The sequence below is a fragment of the Trichosurus vulpecula genome, chromosome 3 (assembly GCF_011100635.1).
Source record: "Trichosurus vulpecula isolate mTriVul1 chromosome 3, mTriVul1.pri, whole genome shotgun sequence".
Classification (NCBI taxonomy): domain Eukaryota; kingdom Metazoa; phylum Chordata; class Mammalia; order Diprotodontia; family Phalangeridae; genus Trichosurus; species Trichosurus vulpecula.
This window is the reverse complement of record NC_050575.1, coordinates 42,789,749-42,813,168: the sequence shown is the minus strand read 5'-3', so window position 1 is coordinate 42,813,168 and position 23,420 is coordinate 42,789,749. Positions and strand designations below refer to the sequence as shown.

At 34.5% G+C, this 23,420-nt stretch overlaps 1 protein-coding gene across 1 annotated transcript in view; it reads right to left on the bottom strand.

The window, feature by feature from the left end:
• Positions 1–514: 514 nt before the first annotated feature.
• The window catches only part of STYX (serine/threonine/tyrosine interacting protein), a 42,118-nt gene continuing 19,212 nt past the window's right edge, over positions 515–23,420 (bottom strand). Inside the window, exons 4-11 of the mRNA XM_036748505.1 lie at positions 21,878–21,975; positions 17,287–17,347; positions 13,662–13,698; positions 13,089–13,128; positions 12,958–13,008; positions 11,721–11,793; positions 6,326–6,419; positions 515–4,139 (exon numbers count right to left, since the gene is read on the bottom strand). Coding sequence (XP_036604400.1) covers positions 4,066–4,139; positions 6,326–6,419; positions 11,721–11,793; positions 12,958–13,008; positions 13,089–13,128; positions 13,662–13,698; positions 17,287–17,347; positions 21,878–21,975 — 528 coding nt within the window. The 3' untranslated portion in view covers positions 515–4,065. The remainder of the gene's footprint in view (positions 4,140–6,325; positions 6,420–11,720; positions 11,794–12,957; positions 13,009–13,088; positions 13,129–13,661; positions 13,699–17,286; positions 17,348–21,877; positions 21,976–23,420) is intronic.

Below are 23,420 nucleotides of genomic sequence, written 5' to 3'. Positions count from 1 at the left end.
AAAGTATTTGAAGGGCTGTGACAAGGAAGAAGGATCAGATTTATTCTGCTTGAGTTCAGAAGGTGGAACTAAGCAGTGAACAGAAGTTGCAGAGGGGCCAATTTTGACTTCCCAGTAATTATAGTTATCCAAAAGGTAAATGGAATGCCTGAAGTGGATTCTTCTTCAGGTACTGGTTGGTCTAGATGGTTCCTGTGGCCTCTTCCAACTCTGAGTTTCTGTGATATAATTCTGCTTTCTATAAAACCATTTGTATAGTTTTGTCTGAGTAAATATAACATAAAAAAACAAACATCAAAATGGTCAGCTTTGGTGATTTCATTCACATTTTTACATAACTGGAATTCTGGACTACATTCTTAGGAAGGGTACTTAGAAAATGCGGGACTACACTACACACAATATCAAACAGAAGATATAAAAACAATAATTTATTCATATATCAGGTGGCTAAAATCAACTTTAAATGAATAAATTCTTTTTTTCCAGACACAGTGGCACAAGATGCTAAATCTATTTTGTACTGAGTTTAATAGTTTCACAAAATAAATTTTTAGTATTTTGTATGAGGACTAGTAGCCTCTTGCACTATGGCATTCCTATACACTCAATATTTTGTCCAAGATACATTTTGTTAAAAGCAGAATAAATTTAAACACATTACAAAGACAAGCTGTACTTTCTGAATTTTGCTGCATAGTAAATTACAACTACATGTCAGTAAAATGTTAGCAATTCAGGATGCACCTTGAACTGTGAGGTATGACATCTCCCTATAGGAGGAAGCTAGCATGTAAACCTGAATATTTTAAGTGATTTTTAGCTGCCATGAAGGGGTAAAAAGAAACTCCAGCATTCAAAAATCATTGAAATCTAAGAGTCCTGGAAATTTTTTTTTTGTAACCAAGTGAAAACTTTCCTTTTAGGAGTTTCAGTTACCAACCATTTCTGAAAGCACAATGATCCAGATGAACACTAATAAATTTTGTATTAGTATGTAATAACTTAGACTGGTCACCGTTGTAAAATTATGCAGTTGGTTGTAGACATTTACTGTACAATAAATTGAGGTCCTGATATGTATATCCCAGCTTTCCAACCCAACATATTAGCGAAGTGTTTCAGATTTAACTCAGTTGAATCATTATGAATAAAAAGTTAAAGACCTTTAAGGGGAAGGAAATATTTAACATTTTTAGACAATAAACTCTTGGTTCTCCTGAAGGATAAGATTAAAAAAAAACTAACATTCTGCTTCAGAAGTTAATTAGTGGTGAGATATTAGCAAAAGCTCTCCATTAAATTTCTCACCTTATAGAAGTAACCAGTAAACAGAAAATACTGCCTCAACTTTTTCTAGACTAGAGAAAGTACCATGAACAAAATGACCTATTAGAAAGCAAGAAAAAATTTTGATTCCAACATTTGAAACACAAATCACTGGTAAAATGTTACTTTCTTCTGCAATAAGAATAGTAAAGTAGATTTTCATGCTGCTGTGTGCATATGTGCCTGTGATGTAATTTTACTTTAACTTCACTTGTGCCTACATATGTCCTAGATGGGGCATTAAGTCACATGGGCTGAAAACCCTAAAGAAAGGGCCATATGTATTCAACAAAAAAAATTATAATGGATTAGTTCTCAGTGCCATAGGCCTAGTTATTTTCTTGCATCCAATTCAGATGAAAAATTTCGATCATTAAATATCAATGAGAACAAAGGAATCACAAACTAAAGTTGGAAAAATGAATGGAAAATATTCCGTGAGGGAAGGAAACAAAAAGTTAAACAACATTCAACAGGAAGATGAAACTTAGAAAATCAGTACCAGAATGAAGTTTTCCTGTAGGCGTTAATTTCACTCTCAAGACAATGACAAGTCTGTGAGACACTTTAACTTAAGAGTGCTACAAAGGCACTTCAGTGATAGCATGTAATAAAACAGCAAGAAAACCAAACAGGATAAAAATACCTAAACAAATATTAATGGGTACATTTAAATATGCATTTCTCTAAACTACTGGAAAGCAGTTTAATAAATAATATAGTAATAATAAACTAATAAAAGGAAAGACAAAATTTTGATAGAGAAGTCTGAACTTTTGGGCCTACACGAAGTATTTTTAAAAATTATTTTAAGTGCAAAATGACTACAGAATGAAGCTGCAGTATCAAGTACTGAGAATATAACTAACAATAAGGGCTAAATGACATTTATTAATGCTGTAGTGATCCACTTAAAGCAAAAATTGTTACCTGACATAACCAACTGGATTTTGGTTAAGTCTCCAAGGAAAAACTAAATGTAATAATTAGCACTAATGCTTCAAAATAGAAGTAGTAAGAATTGAACACGCTAGATTACTATGTGGTTTTGTAAGAGTTATGCCTTTTTCAATGATGATTTTAGGTATTTAAAAGACTATATAGTGCATATGACATTCACAAACTGATTCACACTTTCATTCATTCATAGGAAGCCAAAAACATACCAACCAAGTGGGACAACATAAAATATCTTAGTCAAGCTGAAATATTAAGTAAAACTATTCTCCCAAAATGTTGTATGTTTTAATAATGTATGTTTTTACTGGCATTATTCACGGAGTTTAGAGAGGGTGGGGAGAAGGATGGGACAGAAACAAAAGGAGAGTCCAAAATAACAAGGCATAATAGGTACCTACCAGAGAAAATTCATTAAGCACTCAAACATAAATACTGAGAGAAGCGAAGAGTGGGTTAAGTTTTGTTTTTGCTATCCAACAAAAATAAAAAGGTGAAAAGAAATTTCACTTCTGTTTCAACGTTCTGGAAAAGCCATACATGCTATCTTATAACCTTTTATGTTTGCAAGTTCAAATATTAAAACCAAAGACCCATAAAATGTGCTTGTCTAAAAGACTTAATTGATCCAGAAACCATTCCAAAGGTCACTGCAAAGAGAAGCTTCAATCTGAGAATCTTATACTCAAAAAGATAGCACAAAATGGGTTGGGAAGAATGTGGTCCAAAACAATTTGCTCAAATTTTTACCATAAGCTTTATACTTCCAGTTTAAAAACTTAAGATATCTAAAAATAATAAAAATTTTTGCAAACATTTTCACTGCTCTGAAGTGCTATCCAATTTGTAGGCCACAATAAAGCTAATTTTAGAAATAATAGAAGGCACTTTTATATTTCTTAGAATTAAAAAAAAAACCCAGTATATTAGTGTACATGTCATAACCTGTATTTGGAATAGTTCTGGACGAAAGAAAAAGACTAGACGCTTTTCCAAAGAACACAGATACGTCTGGCTTTCACCAAAAGAAAACCCAAAAAGGAAAATTCACTTGAAACGTCTAACTCAATCTTTTTTTCAAAAACACCAGTGCTACAGACTTGGCAAAAGGAGGTATTTTCCTCTTTTCAAAAAATGTTTTATATAGATTAGATTAGCCAATGCAGCGATGAGGGAAGCTGAACCAATGACATGATTTGAAGTATATTGCAGAAGTCCAAGGAAAGTTTCCAAACATGAAGAGGTGATCAAGGTACATAAACTTTTACTCAAAATGTGGCAGATTCTTGCATTAATATTTCTGTAAGAAGTTCTACCATAAAACTGAATTGCAAAATTATTTTAAAAATGTATAAACACAAAATGAATTAACAAACTTTTCTTTAGTAAATTGTTATAAATTACAAATAATTTTTATAAACAAGTCTCCCCAACTTGCATTTTGTTTTAAAGTAATAACTTTATATCATACAAATAAAGACATTTTCAAGTATGAAAAGTGCATTATTGCAATAATACTTCTTTGCAAGTCCAAAAATCTTGTTTTATAATAAAACTGTAAAGTGTAAAAAAAAAAAAAAAGAAAACAATCAGTGCCATCTATTCAAGAAGTCCATCATTTTCTTAAAATGTTGCTTAGCAAGTTGCAGAGAAAGACATTTGGAAGCAACATGTAATTGAAAAGAAGCTACTTGTGTTTTTCTCATTTTACATTATTAATGTACTTTCCCCTTCACATACAGGAATTCAAACACTATATAATGTTGGTCTGAGGCACCATCATCCATTCTGAGCAGCAGCAACTTGCATATTTCCAAATTCCTCCTCCTCTTCATGTGTACGTTTCAAGCTGCCTGAAATTTATAACAAACAAAACATAAACTGGGCTTTTAAATAGTTAAATTGTCAGCAAGCATTCAGATGTTGCAGGAAAGTCTAATCCCATGTTCTTAATAACTATGAAAAGCCACTGGGAGACTAAAGACTTGCATGGCAGAGAGTAATGTTTTTTTATAACTTCTAATTTCTTATGTGAGATATCTTAAAAATTGTGTCTTAAAGTACTTTAAAGAAAGCAATGAATTACGGTTTTATAATGTTTTGGACTTTTGTACCCCTAACAACTGATTTAAATCAAACCTTTCTATCAGGAAGAAATATGGAAAGTCTTCTAGTGTTTTCAGGGATTTGGGGAAAAGTAATATTGAATTTAAGCATTTCATGTTTTTTTTTTGAACATTACTTTGCTATGGCAGTGATGTATACAGGATATTAGGTGCAGCTGTAATCACTAGTGCCAATGGTTTCATAGTTGCTACTTTCAGATGAGGAATCTACTATGTTCAGGAAGTTTTCTGAGATATAAGCATCTTTTAAAAAATATCCTTTCAAATATGAATCATTCAACTCAATAAAAATTTAAATTTTCCATAACTATTTAGAATGCTCCCTAACACAACTGCATAAGAAATTTCTTTATCTCAATAAAAGAAAACTGCCGGAATGGAGGAACAAATTAAACAGATCAGGAGAGGCAATCTCATCAGTAAATTGTTTTGCATTACAGTATGTGCAGTAGTTCCAGAGAATAGTTCCTAAGGGTTGTGTTACAATGAGGTAGTTACTGATGAATATCCTACATTAGTTCAATGGGAAGATTCAAACATGAAAATAATTGATCTTGCATTCTGATAAAATATAAGAGATTAATTTTTCATTTCTCTTTACCAGCAGAAGGATGGTTTACCTACTTTTATTTTCTAATATTCATTTTCTTGTTGCTGTGTAGTATAACTGTACTAGAAGTCAGAAGATCTGAATTCTACACCTGGTTCTACTACTAATTATGTGACACATTTAAGTTCTCTCATTAAGTGAGTTTCCTTATCTACAAAATGTGTATTTTTTTTTAGAGGGGGAGGTATACATAACTATAAAGTCAGCCTTTAGGATGCAGAGTAGTTGTCCAATCTGCACTGGTAAATTTTGATCACTGAGATGAGCTCTCTATGCCAATATAATCACAGGTCTGGAAAAAAAAAAATCAGGGTTTAACTATCACCTGCCAAACCTCCCCAAATCCTAAAATATTTTAACCACAAACTAGTTGTGCTATATGGAAAGAAAATAGCATAAGGAAAAAAATTTGTGGTCCACACCTGTGATTTCATCTGCACAGGAAGCTCCCAGTATGTAAACTTCTTCCACCAATGCAGATCTGCAACTTGTCCACAACTGAAAGAGTGACTTGCCCATTGTCACGCAGTATGTAACAAAGAAGCAGATTATAAGGCCATCCCTTTATCCACTATATCACATTTTTCCTCTCAAGAAATTAAATCAAGTGAAAATGGTTCACTGAGGACCATTTTATTTTATATATAAATATATATATATATAAAATATATATATATATTTATATATATATATTTTATTTTAATAGCCTAGCACAATGGCAGATAATGAATATCACTTAATTCATATTTAGCTTAGAAATCATCTAATATATCATCTGTGGAAAAGAAATGCATTTTAGTAAAACTTTAATGGAATTGCATTATAGGAGACTTTCAGGAGTTCTTAATCTTGGGGTCCATGAATTTGTTTTAATATTTTGATAACTATTTCAATATGATTGCTTTCCTTTATAATATATAAATTCCTTTATGCATTTAAAGAGTTCATAGAATTCACCATACCAGACTGACAAAAGGGTCTGTGACATAAAAAAAGGGTTAAGAACCCTTGCCCAATTAATTGATTAATCAAACTGACTAATTAGGTGGCTAAATGTTTTTTTGGTCTACTCTAACATAGGGCATGACACCAAAAGTTGACAGAAAAAATATTCGTTCTGATGGACACCTTACATATGTAATTTTCATAATGATTCACTAAAGAATTATTTTTTGGCAACTTTCTGTTCTAATGAAGCAGTTTTCCTCACCTGAAAGTTGCAACTGCTTAGTATTGGTTCAGATGAGCAAAAATAATACTAGTTTATATCACCTTCCCTGTGAGCTTAAGAGAAAATTCTCACCTGTAGTACCAGACTGAACAGATAATGATCTTTCCAGTTGCAGTGGTGACATCATCTGTATTGTTAATTTTGCTAGATAAATGGCTTCATATTCCTATTTGAAAAAAAAAATTACTGTAAATGTACACAATGAATTCTTCCATGCCTACAATAGCAAAACATATACAACAAATTCTCCATTCTATAATAAGGTATCTGGCTGAGATTTATAGTTGCTAAAAACAAATATAGACTTACAAATAGCATCACACCATTTAATAACCTAACAAATCAAGGAGGTAGTATGAACTAGTGATCAGCACAGTAAGGAGACATAACAGCCAAGTTCCAAAACTGTATTCTCCACTTCCAGTTAGCTGGCTATATGGGCTTAAGCAATTCTGTAGAATGGGGATAACGCCTGTCCTACCTTTTTCACAGGATTGTTAAAAGGATCCAATGAGATTATGTGATATTAGATGCTACCAAATTAATATGGCACAACTGACAGACAGAAATCAACACTGGCTTTGCAATTTCCTTAAAACCAAGAAATGTGAATCAAGTATATTTGACATCAATCAAGCATTTATTAAGTGCCTATATTTGCCAGAAACTCTGCTAAGTGCCAAGGAAACAAAGACAAAAGTGAAACAGTTTCTGCACTAAAGCAAAGGGAACAACATATACATGTAGGATCATACAAAATAGTAACCTTGGAGAAGGCGCAAGCAGTTACAGGTAAAAAGAAAGGCCTCATACAGAGAACAGAGCTTAAAATGAGGATGAAGGAAGCCAGGAATTGATTATAAGAGTGTGTTGGTAAGCAAAATGGGTTCTCAGCACTTAGTTCAACAAGTGCCCTTGAAAAGTTTGGTCTGTTTCCTTTGAGTAATTCAGTGTATTTCATTGAGCCTTACTAGGTGCTAAGCCCCAGGCCCAAACCCCTATTAGGTGTAAAACCTTAGTGGGTGTGGATTGGCAACTAAGGTGGGACCCAAGGTGGGGCTAACTCCAGGGAGGGCCTAGTTTACATGTCTGGGACAGCAGAAGCTTTTAGACCACGTGGGTTTAAGTTGCTTCTTTGTGACGATTTTAGGTCACGTGGGTGAGTCGCATGTGTGACTTACCCTTGACGCTGAAAAAGATATAAAACCAGAGGTTGGCCATCTCTTCTTTGGAGCTCTTTCCCGCAGCAGTGGTGGTGAGTGACTGTGGGCCAGCCCTTGTTATGAGCTCCCGGGCTGAACCTAGATGTTGGTAACTATGAATTATATTTGGTCTGTCTGTTGATGTTTGTAATTTGTAATTTGCTCTGAAGTTCAGGGTGCTGGCTTTTTCCCCTGAACTAAGTGAATGATATTTGTATGCTGAATTAAAGTTAGCTTGTCAATCCTTTTAACCTTGCTTTCCTTATTGAAGCAGTTCAAAAGAACCCGTGCTGTTGGCAGCTTTCTGGGTGCTGGCTGTGGGTGGATCTTACACCCCCACAGAAGCTGCTAGCCAGATTGTTGAAACGAAGAGGAGGTAAAGCATTCCAGGCATTGAGAACAGTGAGTGCAAAAGCACAGAGGCAGGAAATGGGGTACTGCTCATGAGAAGCATGAAGTAGGCCTATATGGCTGAATCGTGGAATGCATTGGGAGAGGTAACGTGTAAAGGCTAAAAAAAATATAGGCAGGGCTATGTTGTGAAGTTTTAAATGGCAAAGGAATTTATATCTAATAGGGAGCCAGTGGAATTTACTAAATGGGGAGTGGGAAGTGGGGCAGTAGTGTTTGACGTGGTCAAACCTTCACTTAGAAAAACCACTAGCTCTGTGGAGGATGGATTCAAAATGAGAGAGACCAACTATTGCAGTAGTTCAGGAAAGAGGTACTGAGGATCTGAAATAAGGTGATGGCTATGTAAATAGAGAGCAGTTAGATACAAGAGATGTGGAGGTGACAAGATTTGTCAAATGAACAGATGTTTGGCATAAAGGAGTGAGAAATTTAGGATAATAGTGAGATATGAACCTGGGTGACTAGAAGAATGGTGATGCTTTTGATGAAAATAGGAGAGTTTGGAAGAGAGGTGGTTTGGGAGGAAAGATAATGGATTTGGTTTGGGACGCATTGAGTTAGATGTTTGAAAATCCAGTGTAGGAAATAAGGTAATGCATTGAGCATGTACTTGTACTGAGTATATTTCCTTATTTATAATTATACAAACTACTGTAATAAATATTATATACATTATAAAATCTTCAAAAAGTAAAAATTCTTAAAAGGATTATATAAAGGTGAATTAATATTTGATCCCAGAGTCAAAGGGGAGCTACTGAGTAGGGAACTAACACGGTCAGATCCTAGGAAAATAACCTTGAGAGCTGTATGGTAGGTGAACTGAAGAGGAGAAGGACATGAGGCAAGAAGACTGATTAGGAGACTATCACAGGAGTCCAGAAGAGAGATGGTGGTTGTGTAAGTAAAAAGATGACGACAGATAGGAGATGTGGAGCCAGAAACAAGATTAGGAAACTGACTACTATGTGCCCTCAGGTTGTGAAAACATGAGTGACTAGAAAATTGGTGGTGCCCATGAGAGTTAAATAGGGAAGTATGGTAGACAGGCATATTGGAGAGAATGGTAACAATGAATACCTATGATTAAGATCAAAGCCTGCTCATCCTATGTAACCTTCTGATCCACCCAGAGTGAAAAGGGGTGAGGCTCTCATTTGTCTCTGTCTTCCAATGGGTACCTACTGTTGCCATAAGGTGATATAGGGGTGGGTGTACTGTTAATGGAATAGGAAGATCTTTCTTGCCCATTAATAGCCAATGTGACCTGCCTGAATCACATGAGCGTGTGGTGGGACCTTGCTGAATGGGTGAAGCAGGAAGTTGGAATGAGATGGAGCTTGGAGAGAGGAGGCAGAGAGAGCAGAGCAGTTAGCCTGAGTGAGAGAGGGAGTGATTTTGCTTAAGGGAGTTTGTTTGTGGGGAGGACAGATGGAGGGAAGGCTTGGGGATGTGCTCCCTACACTGATGATGTGTACAGATTTCTTTGTTGCTGTGATGGATTTGGCTTTCTGATGTTTGAATAAATGTTTTGGTTTCATCTTCAATGTAGAGAGTCTATTACATCTTGCAATTCAAACCTGGGAATTAGACTGTATATTCAAAGCAGCCACTGTGGGTATCACATTGGCGATCTAGGGGGTGAATTTTTTTAACAGCACCTGCAGATTTGCTGTGGGCAGTGGTTAATTTAGGTTATAGCTTTCCTAACAGGCTGAAACTCAACTCAGAAAAAAGAGGGTAGGGAAAACTTGTACAACAGAGGGAAACAATGGAGTGGGTGTTTCTAAGTTTCAGGGTAGCTTAATGTCAAATGTCTCTAAGCTCTATCTCTCATCTATTACAGTTCCTTTAAATGAGGTTTTTTTGTTTCAAAATTAAAATTTTGTTTCAAAAAGACCTTTTGTCTTTTTGTCATCCTGTATTTCCTATAATACATCATCCTTTATTTCCAGATATAGCCCTCCCTTCATGACTTATAATGAAGAGTTTTTTTAAAAGGTGGGGGGAAGTAGATCAGCAAAACTAAACACCGCATAAACCACTGTTATACATCCACAGTTAGGGTCCCACCTCAGCAAAAAAGGAAGAGAGGTACATTTTCTTATCTCTTTTTTAAGGACAAGCTTGGTCACTGTAAGTACCTAGTGTTCAGTTTTGGTTCAACAAGGATTTTAAACTGGTTATCATTGTAATAAAAATAAATATATATATTAATATATATAAATATATATTAAATATAATATATTATATAAATATATAAAAATAAATATATAAATATATTTTATTATATATTATATATAATATATATAATATTTTATATTAATTAATATTAAATTAAAGTTAATATTAAACATTATATATAATATTTATATAATTGTATATAAAATAAAAATAAATATATATTAATATATAAATGTATAACATATATTAAATATAATATATTATATAAATATATAAAAATAAATAAAAAAAATAAAGTCACAGAATTTCAGATTATGGAAGGGTCTCAGCAACCATCTAATCCAAACAATAACCTGTAAGAATCCCCACAATAACATAGCTAACAATTAGTCATTCATCCTCTGCTAGAAAATGTTCAAAGGAGGGAAACCTATGACCTCTGATGGAATTCCATTTCACTTCAGGATGGCTCTAATTGTTAAGTTTCTCTTGGCATCAGGTCTAAACTGAACTCTTTGCTCCTGATTATGCCTCCTGGGCCACACAGAACAACATTAACCCACCTTTTACGTGACAGCTTTTCAAATACTTGAATATAACTGTCATGTTTCTCTGAGTCTTCTCTAATGCAGGCTAAACACCTCCAGTCTCTTCAACTGCCCCCTCATTTGTCAAGGACTTAAGGTGCTTCAGCATCCTGGTTGCCCCCTCTGGACATTTTCTAGCTTATCCTCCAACTATGGCACCTAAAACTGAACATTATACTCCAAACAAGGTCTGGTGAGGGCAGAGTAAAGAGAGACTATTAACTACTTATTTCTTAGAAGTTATGCTTCTCTTAATACAGCTCATGACTGTATTAACTTTTATCTGCCATATCATACTGACTCATACTGATCTTGCTCCCAAATCTTTTTCAGAAAAACTTAATTCTGACTTCATCTTCTTAGTTGTGAATTTTTTTGTATCTACATGTAAGTTCTTGTATTTTTCTGATTTCATTTTATTCATTTTAGCCCAATATTTTAGCCTGTTAATATCTCTTTGGATCCCGATGTATCTAGGGTGTTAGCTATCCTTCCCAGCTTATCGTCATCTGTCATATTTGATGACCATGCCAATTATGTTTTTATTCAAGTAATAAAAATGTTAAACGTTTATAAAAAATGTTAACCAACACACATCCCTAGGGTATACCCTTGGAAACCTCTTGTTAACCTGACATCAAACCAATACTCAACAAGTATTTATCAATTTGTCAATCAACATTACTCAATCAACAAGTACCTACTATATGACCTTTAGTTAGAAAGCATTTATTAAACGCTTATTATGCGCCAGGCACTGTGCTAAACACGGGGCATATAAGCACATAAAAGGAATCAATTTGTTTCTGCAAAGTGCTGACATCTGTAACTATTCTTTGATTCCTGCTCATCAGCTTGTTTGGACTCTATCTAACTGCATTACTGTCCAGCCTGTATCTACTGATAGTAGAGTAAGAGAGATACTATAGTAATTTGGTGGAGTAAATTAGTGAGATATTATAGTACTTTAAAGATCTTAGAATCAAATACAGCACTCAAGCTATAGCCTCAACTACATTGGCAATGTTACCTAATCAAGCAAATGCCTAAATGAAGAATAAGAGGAGTGACAGAAGTTACCTGAAGCTGATGGACAAATCCAGCATTAGGATTAATACAGAACCTTCTTTCTTGAACATATGTAAATGCCTCCCTTAAAAATAAAAATAAAAAAGCTAAAAAAGATATACCTTTAAGTATAATGAATTTATAATTTTTTGAGAAATACTGCTTTATAAGATAAAGTATCATTGCAGAGTGATGAAATAGAGAAATCAATGGATATGATATCAAGCAGGACCTGAATTCAAATCCTGCTGCAACAATTATTAGCTATATCAACATTAAGCACATCACTTATTTAACCTCATTTCTTATTTCTCTCATCTGTAAAACAAGGTTAATTCAATTTACACCACCTACTTATAGGACTGTTATGAAGAAACATCCCACACTATGATTATCGCTAAGACCAGTTTTCATGTATACTCACATCATATTTCTATCTAGATAGAAGACTGAAAATTTATCATGAGTAGAGTGATACTTATAGTTTGGGACATAACCAATGTGGAAATTCATTTTGCTTGACTATTCATATTTGCTAAAAGGGTTTCTCTCTCTCTCTTTTTTTGGATGAGGGTGGGGTGGTCAAGAGAGAAGGACTATGAATAGGCTTCCAAAAAAGGTGAAGAGAACAGAAGGCCAGAAGGAATCACAGACAAGCAGGGAGGCTTCGATAGTTACATGTTGAATTTATTCTATACTTAAAAAGCAAAGCAAATGCTATATAACAGAAATTTGCAAATTTCATAGGCAAATGAATCCCTCCTTTTATTCTACGATATAAATGGAAATGTTTTATTTTGTGTTTATCAAGTTCAGAATAAATTTTTTTAAAGAGGGGGATTATCTTGGATGAGAAAAATTAGCTACCTATATTTAAACAGAAGCTACACTTCTTTTCAACCCTAAGTCATAGTAAAACAAAATGCAATCAGTCTTTAAAATGTTTCAAATGCAAAACATTTATTGGCTCACCAAAATATTTTTAATCTATCTGTTCAGTACCAGTGTGGCATACAAAGAGCCTTCTATATGTTTTTATTCTCCTTTTGATGGAAATTTAAATGGCAACGTTAAAAGTTCTCCTAACAAACTATCTTACTCCTGTCAAGTAAGCTGACCACAAAGTCAAATGTAGGTAGGTGATCAATAACTGTAATAGCACTTTTCTCGCTATGTAGACCCAGTCAATATTATGCCAAAGTTCCTTTTTGCTACAAAGACTAAATTAGGCTGTGGAATACTTTCTTACCTGTATTTCACTCCAAATGTTTCCATAATGTATGCAATAACTAAGGCAGCACTGAAAAGAAAAATACTTTTAGGATAACCAGTCAAAATTACTCATTAATTAAATACTTTACACAAAGGGTAGCCTCATACCTTCTGGAAATTCCAGCATTTCCATGGACAAGAACTTTTCCTGCAAAACAAGAATTTTGTATTCTAGTAGACATATCTGGATCATCAACTAAAATATACTAATCATTTCATAAAGATAATTCACAAAGAAATAGTCCCTCTCTTTAAAAAAGGCTTTTAAAAACAAAACATACTTCTTTAATGATTTTATTTAAGAATTCAAAAGCCTCTTCAACCCATGATATTTGTACAAATTTACATACTGAGTTGGGATTTTTTTTTAATGCAAAACATGTGATCTTATTGTATGGGGAGGCCCCATGAGGAACTTCCCCTACCAAAGCAAATCGATAGTATAATATTATAATCAAACCATGATAATGCTGGACACAGCAACAAAATTCTATGAAGAGTTAAAAAAAGCTCAGAAAACAAAAATAATCAACACTGAAAAATCTCCATCCTTGTAAAAATGGCAATAAACTTGCTATATTTTTTATTCTAAATCAGTAGCAAAGCAAAGGTGTTTAAAAAATGCTTTGAATCCTCTCCACTGATAATTTAAATTAACTAAGGAAATAAAATAAGATTTACCTCCTGTTTGTAAACTTCCATCAATAAATTCTTTAGTCTGAAGATAAAAAAGTTGCAAAAAAAGAAAACAATTAAGATCTACAAAAAATAAATCACATATAATTGAAAATAGCAGAAGGATATAAATATTTTAAAAATAATAAAGTTGCAAAATTTGGAGGAGTTTTTCATTTCCAAACATTTAACAATGACTATTTTAAAGTAACTAACAAAGGCTAACTTTGTTCACTTGACAGGTTAAATTCTACCAACAAAACAAAGATCTACTGAATGGTAGCATCCCCAAAAGACTATCCATAAAAGACTTATTTTAAATAGTTTTAAAACAAAAACATCAAATATATTCAAAATCCCTAGGGAATGAATAATTATAGTTATATGAATTTTCCTGATAACTGAAGACAACAAGGAAGCTCATGGTAAGTAAAAAGTCTGCTATATATCACAAAAAAAGACTTATGAAGGATAAGCAGAATAAAAAATGTCATCAAAGTAATGCACAAGTGAAAATAATGGGCTAGTCATATGACAAAAGCAAGGGCTAACCAAAGGAGAATCCCTGTGTTTAACTGATACCCTTGCAATGTTAGGTGGGAACTTAGGGGAAAACATGGATAAGAATCACGTTAAGATCAACTGGCATGCAATCTGTATCCTTAGCAGGAAATATACACATCAATGAGATCATGGGTGCGTTTAAGTATTTTACTTAGTTTTTCAAATGCACACTAAGTACACACTATGTTCTATCTTGTTTAATAGTATAAGGACAGGGACTAGACCTTTGATATCAGGGGTGAAATTCCCTCCACCAATGAAGATTGAAATCTTTTCTGTAACTTACAGGAGCTGCCTGGAGAACACTTTATAAAGTGGTTAAGTGATTTGCCCAGAGTCACACAGCCATTACATCAGAGGTGGAACAGGAGTTGAGGTCATCCTGGCTCCAAAGCTAGTACTCTATCTCCATGCCATGCTTCCTCATTAAACAGTATGGTCAATTAACAAGTATTTATTAGGCGCCTACTATGTGCCAGGCACTGTACTGTATATTAAACAAAATATATTTGCTTTTGGATGGGTCAGTGTCATCATTATTAAAAATCATGATATGCTGCATTTAACTGTGGATGATGTGGCAGATAGAGCTGAATAGCTATGGCCCCAGCAGAAATCCTCTCAGGCTCTTGATGACAATTTGCTTTGTGGTCATTTGTGTCTTTTTCATAGAATGAAACATATAAGGGGGCATGATTCCCTAGGAAGTATAACATAGCTAATATAAATGAGTGAATCAAAGGTTGTAGTCTTCTTTCAAAGGTTTTCCCACTCTCCAGAAGTTAATATTAGCAATGCTACTGATGTCCTGATTACTGAAAACCATTAAAAACATGTATGATTTCTATAGCACTAACACAAAATAGTGTTAAAGAACTTCCTTGTCAGATTGTACCCACTATTCTGTTTCCCATCTACTATTTCTCCAGGGTATGTGACCATCTTAAGAATCTGGGCGAAGGTGCTATGGAGAATTTACTCCAACATTTAAGAATGTTTCATCTCCGTCATCAGATTACAACACTACCTTTATTTATTTTTAAACCAGGTCTTCCTTTCTCACCCAAACTAGAAGTACAACAATCACTCACAGGCCTAATTTCTGCTGACTGGCATGGAAGCTTTGATCTGCTTTATTTCCAACCTGGGGTGGTTCATACCCTTCTACGCAGCCTGGTGGGCCCCTATTCCAAAGGCTCACTATATTGGTGCTGGACTTAATTTGGATACCCAATCAGCTCTTGCCCACTGCAAGGCTAAGCAATCTACTAGTCTTAGACTCCCTGGCAGCAGGGTTTGCGGTGCCTTCATATGAAGCCAGATGACAATACTTCTGAAAACTAAGTCAGTTTTTCCAAGCTCTCAATAATGTTCAGAAACAAAGAACATTAAAAACTTCATCTTTAATGTTATAGCTTTTCAAAGCACTACCTAAACGCTGAACCAATTTCCTCATCAAAACTCTTAAATGGTACCCTGTGTCCACAGGTTGAATCAATGAGGTAACAGGTGGCAGTCAGGAAGATGTTAAAGATATTTCCAGATGCTTCTTCAGGGTGAACATTACCACTGCCTGGCATTAGGAAAAAGTTACCCTGTCACTGATATGCCTATGGGCACAGTGATGCCCTTAAAAGGCTGAGATCTAAAATGACTCTGTCCATACACTCTGCAGAGGTGTCCTAATTTGCTTTTACTGAGGTACAATGATAGCCTGAGACATAAGTAGCCATGTCAGAACTGTAAAAACAAATTATAAAGTGAAAAGCTCTTAGCCTCTGAGAAAATACTAACATAACAAATAAACCTATGGATGTTACTGAAGTTTGCTGTAATGCTGAAGATATTAAACTCTTATATATACCTGGTTCTATGACTCCATCAATAAGCCAAACAAATAACAAGCATTTATTAAATGCTAACTAGGCATGCAATGTGCTAAGTACGGGGAAGGCAAGGCAAAGAAAAATAAAAATAATCTCTGCCCTCAAGGAACTTACATTCTAGTGGAGAAGACAGTTTGTTATCAAAAGATGTAGAGAGGTTAAGAAGTATAAGGATTAAGAAAAGGTCATTAGGTTTAATAATTAAATCACTGGCAATTTTAGAGAGATCAGTTTCAGTTGGGAGTAATGAGATTGGAAGTCAGACTGCAGAGAATTAAGAGTGAGAGGTGAGGAAGTAGAGGTGAGTCCTTTATGTACTTAATTACAAACACATTGTCTAACCTATTGGGATCTATTGAGATCTCTGGCTTTCTGTCATCTGCATTTTTGATAAGCACGTCACCTGTGATTTTATTCAAGTCACAGATAAACATGTTAAAAGTACAATGCCTAGTACAGATCCATGGGGCACACCTCAAGACTTCCTTCCAGAATTGTCATATAATTTAGATTCAGACCCAATAACTATCTTTTAGGTGTGCTTGTTTAAACCAATTCTGAAAACAATCAAACTGTACTACCAGTTAGCCCACATATTGTTAATATACGGTAATGTTATAATTCCCAAAATGAGGATCAAACTTTTCAAGTCAATGTGATTGATGAAGAAAGTTACTCATCAACTGGCAACATAATCAAGGGTTTCCCACAACTAGTAATGCTCCAGCAAAATTGGAGCTAACTCTGTAGTAGGGGAGGGAATATCCACAACAATGAGTTTGCAGGTCCAACAACAGAGCAAAGAATATTTTTTTTTGGTAGCCTCAGTACCTAGCATAATCCATAGCACAGAGTTTGATATTGCTTGTTGATTAATTAATCCCCTTAAAAATCAAAAAAGGAAAACCACAGTATACCTTTGGTTTCCTTGAATAGGCCATCCTTAAAAAGTGAATATAAACTGGCTTTTATATAATGCATATATGCACCAATAAATTTTAATAACCAATGTAATTTAAACATTCAAGAAAAGTTTGAAAAAGTTACTATAACCCTTAAAACACTAGAGAATTATGAGTTATTATTACTGGATTCTTCAAGAAAGGCCGATTATTTCCTTAGATAAATTTCAGAGTTCCATTCAAAACTAAGTTACAGTAAAAGTTAATTGTGATACATACCATTGGGAAAAAACGTATTATATTTTCAACTGGATTATCTGCAATATCTAGTACCAAATACCTGAAAGTAAAACAAGCAATTTAGAATTAAATTATCTTTATGCAAAGGAACAAGAAACAGTTACTAATGAACACTTCTTAAACCTAAACTATAAAATATATTAAAAGAATGCAAAATTTAGCAGAGGAATAGAATCAATATTCAGTATTCATGTTACATTTAATATTGCTTCATAAATATTCTCAAAGTATTCTTTTAACATATGATAAACAACATCTTTTAAAATCAAATGACATACAGAGGTTAAATATCTTAGTCAAGTTAAAAGATAAAATTGAAAGATACATTTCTCTTTGTTCTCAGGCCTAGTCTAATTGATTTTTTAATAACAGTATTTTTTCTCCAACATGTCAAGACAATTTTTAGCATCCATTTAAAAAAGATTTTGAGTTCCAAATTTTTCTCCCTCCCCCCTTTCCTACTAATGATTTTTTAAAAAGCATATAACTTCTTAAAAGGAACAACCTTTGTTGCTGCTTTACTTTGTATCCACAGATCACAACATATAAGCTCTTAATAAATGCTTGTTGACAGGACACCTCCCAAGTTGGAAGAGTAGGAAGAGCCCAGCTCTCTGTCACAACTGTTTTGCAAAATCCTAGAATATGCACCAAACCAATTCTTGACGGGGGATTTTAAAAAAAATCACAGTAGGTAATTTTTCCAGCCTAGGTCATCATACGCAGACCGAAAAAAAGGTCTGAGGACACTGGAGAAGGGGTCTAGCCAGGGGCACACCCATCAGAGCCTTCTAAAACAGAAACTGAACTAGAACCTAGGGCTGTGTATTAGGGTAAGAAAAGGTCCAGCAGGAAGGGGACGTATGATGCAGTTCAGGGAACAGTGCAGCACTGTTGCTTAACTCCAGAGATAAATGAAGACCAAGAGTGGCGGTTTCGGGGAAGGAACAGTCTTAGGCATTAGGCTGTGCAAGAAGCAAGTTCAGAAGTAAGTGGCAGCTCTGTGACTCTGACCTAAGGAGCATATAGTAAGGTCTCAAAACCAGCCTCCAGCCTAGTCTGAAACCTGAAAACAACTGCATAACCATAGCAAGGAGCTCAGATCAAGGAGTAACCTGCAATTCTGTCTCTCTGTTCTACAGTCTTCCAACTAGCTTAAAATGACTGGAACCAGTGACAGCAGCAGTCTACTGGAGCTCCAAGCAGGGGCAAGTCCACAATGATGTTGCTGAGGCCCAAACACAAGTCAGCTTGCAAAACAGAATAGTGATCAGACTTTGCCCTGGAATAGATCACTCTGGGCACAGTGAAAGTTGGCCTGAGCAGCCCTCAAGATCCCTGAAGAACATAGCACTCAATATCTGAAGAAAGCAGCAGAACCTAAGAGAATAAGGTTCAGACATCCTCTCCAGAAGTGTGTAACAGTGTCAGTCCCTAACATAAAGCCTGAATTTGGGAAGCAAAACTGGAAGAAAGGGTTAAAAAAAAAAGATCCCATCATAAAGAGCTATTATGGTACAAGGGTTGTCCTATATATACATACACACATACATACATACATACATATATATAAAAACACTGAAGAAAGAAAATGACTTCAAAATATGGGTACAGTTTCAACTAGAATTCTGGGAAGAGATGAAGTAAGAAGACATATTACCTACATCAGATTACTTGCTATCTTGGGAAGAGAGGAGGAGAGGGAAGGAGTAAATTTAGATCTCAAAATCTTACAAAAAATGATGGTTGAAAACCATCCTTTACATGTAATTAGAAAAAATAAAATAATATTTATAAAAAAAAGAGATGAAGCAAGAGTAATGTAAAGACTTTGAAAATGATTTTATAAATGAGAGCCCTAGTAGAAAGAACTGAAAAAAAATTGAAAGCTATATTGGAAAAGACTTGCAAAAATTTAAAGTTTAGACAAAACCTAACCCAACCAAAAAAAGTGCTTGAAATTTTGAATGGGCCACGTATAAATTAATGACTCCATGAGAAAACAAGAAACAATGAAATAAAGTCAAAATACTAAAAAAAGAAATATAAGGTATCTTTTATCTTGTATAAAAAACAACTGATCTGGAAAACAGATTGATGAAAGACTATTGAAGAATAATTGGACTACCTGGAGACTATGACAAAAAAAAAAAAAAAAAGCCTAGTTACCTTATTTTAAGAAACTGAAAGAAAACTGCCCAGGTATCTTATAACCAAAAAGCAAAGTGAAAACTGTAAGAATCAACCAGTCAGTATCTCCTGAAAGAAACACTAAAACGAAAATTCCCAGGAATATCATAGCCAAATCCATAACTTCTAGGTCAAAGAAAGAACTTTGCAAACAGCCATAAAAAGAAATCAGGTACCAAGGAGCCAGTTAGAATCATATAAGATTTAGCAATCACCCACTATAAATAGGATCAGAAACCTTGGAATATGACATTCTCAAAGACAAAAGATTTAGGCTTATAACCAAGAGTAACTTATCCAGCTGTAAAGATAGACAACTTTGAAAAACTTAAAAACTGAGATAATGCAATGATCAGCCATAATTCCAGAGGGGCCCATGATGATACTTACTTTATCTCCTGAAAAAGAGGTGATGAGCTCAGGGTGCAGACTGAGACTTACTTTTTTTGGACATGGCCAATGTGGGAGTTAATTTAGTTTGACTATGTATATTTGTTACAAAGGGTTTTTTCTTTTTAAATTTAATGAAGGTAAGAACTGACAAGGAGAAAAATGAAGACTTGTTAACTGAAAATAATGTAAATTAAATTTTAAAAATGTTAAAAGATACTTTGAAGTTATTATTTAAAGGATGCTTCCAAACCATACAATTTTCATATTGGATTTTCATTTCCAAATCTCCTGGGTTACACCTAAAACGCTAAAATAATATGCAAATAAGACTATGTTTTCTTGACACACAAAAATGGGACATTAACTATTCTCATTACATGAACAGGAATATATTTGGAAAAAAATGTTACATTGCAAGCAATCATTGCAGAAAAATGCTAAGGCCAGTAATCTTCAGCTTTGTAAACATTTAAATACATTTTAAACTTACTAAAGTATTTTCTAGACTCAGAAAATTACCTGGAGCCAGAAATAAAAATAGGTCATTCTTCTCTGTCTTTCAGTTGTTGGTTGTTTTGTCAATACATCATCTGCCTCCCAGGATGCCCAAACTTCCCTCAGCAGTTCCCAACTCCTTTTAAGTATTTTTACTTCTCTTCTAGGACAATCTAAGAAGAGGTTCTCAAAGGTTGTGCCTCCAATTTCACTAAGTGTGCCTTGAAATCTTACCTCTCACCTTCAGCTAAAGTTTGCTACTTGTTCTTTTTAGCTTGGCTTTCTATCCACATGTTCTAAAGAAAAAAACAAAATGGTAGAAGGGAGAAAGAAAGAGGAACCTCAAGGCCCAGGTAATGAGTTTGGAGGCTCTACTACTCTGGAACCATTTTCCATTGCCATCTTAAAAGTTCAGCATGCCTTGATTCCTTTTCTGTTAGCAAAAGAAATTCGAGAACTAAGGTTCTAGAGGGCAGAAAAGACAAGGGTCATGAGACTGAGAATAAAAAGTACTCCTCTAGAGGTAGGAAAGCAAAGTTCAGTTTGTGAACATTGTACTCACATTCAAGGATCTCAGGGTGACCAGAAGAAGAGTCTTTGTACTCTATTTTGAGTGGGAAGTTTATCAAGGCCCAGAGAAATGTATATAAAATAAATAAGAGTAATTTGTCATGAAATGAATCCTACCTAGGAGATCACCTCCTGATATAATGAAAATCTGCCAAACCTCCCTACTCTTATTTCAGACATGGTAAAAGTATTGGTCAGTTTTGCTTTTATCCTCTCTTTTTTAATCTGTTAGAAGGGATGGGTCTTTGGGTAGCACCTGAAATATATTGTAAAAACCAGAAATCACTAAAAATAAAAATTTTTAAATTTGCCAAATAAGATTCGAAGGGACTATAAAAAAAAATAAGGGCATTGTAAAATGTAAGAAACCACTGTTATACAGAGTATATTTAGTGACCTCATACTTAAATGCTAGGGCAGCTAGTTTATGAAGTAATGAGATACTGAAATACTTAAGGGTAATATTATTAAATGCATTATTGGTCTTCACTGGAATATAAAGTTTTTCTTAAGAAAATCTGGCATTTATGTAGGTGATGATTGGCCTTAAATACTAGGGTACTGAAAGGAAGCTTCTGTGCCTGAGGGGTTTGGTAACAATGATATACATTATCTTTAAGTAAGTAGTGTATAACATAAAATGCTGTTTCAGAAAATAAATGATTTAGGTTAAGAAGACACTCTTAATTAATTTATTTTAAACTTTGGCAAACCCAAGTATATAAGATCACAAATGATCTTGATTTCAAAATCATCTGGCACAAGTTACTTTCCTATGAAACCAAAGAGAAGACCTTTCAATAAAGCTTCACATTCACCACAACAAGCTTTTATTAGATTTTCTGATGCCTAGTATGTGAGATGTTGAATCCCATTTCCCAGCTCCCTCCGACCCCAAATTACGCCTACACACATTTCTTACCTAAATAATTGTTGAAAGTTTGGTTTAATAAAGTTTGCTTCAATGTTCTGTCTTATACATATTACATGGGTTATTCCATGTTTCTGTAGTATAGGTAGCTGTAAAAAAAGTACAGAAGTTTAAAATATGAAATGTCTCCTTAAACACACATTTAAAATCCTTAGAATATGGAGTTCTCATGCTCTGTATATCTCTGTTGAGGGTAGGGGGAAGAGCGCTGGTTTGCTGTGTACTAATGCCAACTGTCACTAATAGGCTGCCAAATCCAAAAGCTCCTGGAATAGACCAACATGTCCCTGCTTCCGGTCTAACCTCTGCAGAAAATGTCCAAGAAAGCAACCTGTTCCTCTTCAGGTGCTGTAGTCCCAAGCTCATCAGCAGCCAGAGCTACTGAAGGATGTAGAAAAGAAAATCTCAACAACAAAGTCCTTGGTGCTATCAAATGGTTCAACATGAGAAACAAATATGGTTCTATTAATGGGAATGACATTAACGAATATGTATTACCACTTGCTTGGCTGTTGAATGCTAGGGACAACTGGGCTTTTTCATCTGACTTGCAGTTAACAGCTCCTATATGCATTGTCTTCTACCATCAAAGTAAGATCCTTAAAGCTACGGCTGACTTCTTTTCTGTTTGTATCACCAGCATTTAGCAAAGTGCTTTGCATATAGCAAACCTTAATAAATACTTTTTCTTTCATTCATTCACAACAGAAAAACCGGAAATGGTGATTACAGTAACACAGTTTAGGATTACAATAGAACTAATACAATGAATTTTATAGACAATTAAAATATATCTCACACAGTGACATGCAATAAATACATAAAATTTCTGAGCTGATGAGATCTTATTTTATAAACTGAGTCTCACCACAATGGCTTTTCTAAACCTTTTCATTCCTTCTTAAACCTCCCACAGCCCCTCCTTTCTTCCACCCCCAGTTAAAAGCTCTGTAACTTAGTTCGCTTAAAAAAAAAATTGAGACTGCCAAGAACTGGTGCTTCTCTCCCGTTCCTCCTTATCACTTTGCCACTTGGTCACCACTGAAACACAAAACTGCACATTAACTTTTACATTGATTCTCCAGAGTTCTCAGGAAGATGACATTTACATTACTGACATGATCATCACCACCACCATTGCTACGATTTATATAGCACCTTTGGGTAAGGTACTATGCTAAGCACTTTATAAATATGATCTCAATTTTATCCTCACAATAACCCTAGTATTTTATCCGCATAGTAACCCTGATAGGTGTAGTATTATCCCCATTTTGTAGCTGAGGAAACTGAGGCAAACAAAAATTAAGTGATTTTTCCAAGATTAAGAAGCTAGTAAATATGTGAGGTTGAATTTGAACTTAGGCCTTCCTGGATTCTGGCCCAGTGCTCTCTAGCCACTACACCACCTAATTACCACCCTTGTATTTTTTTCAGAACCACAACGAGTAATTTTTGCGCTTGAGGAAAGACAAAAGAAATAAGTCCTCAGGTGGGATTGGCAAGACAGAAACCTAGGGATACCAAAATGAGC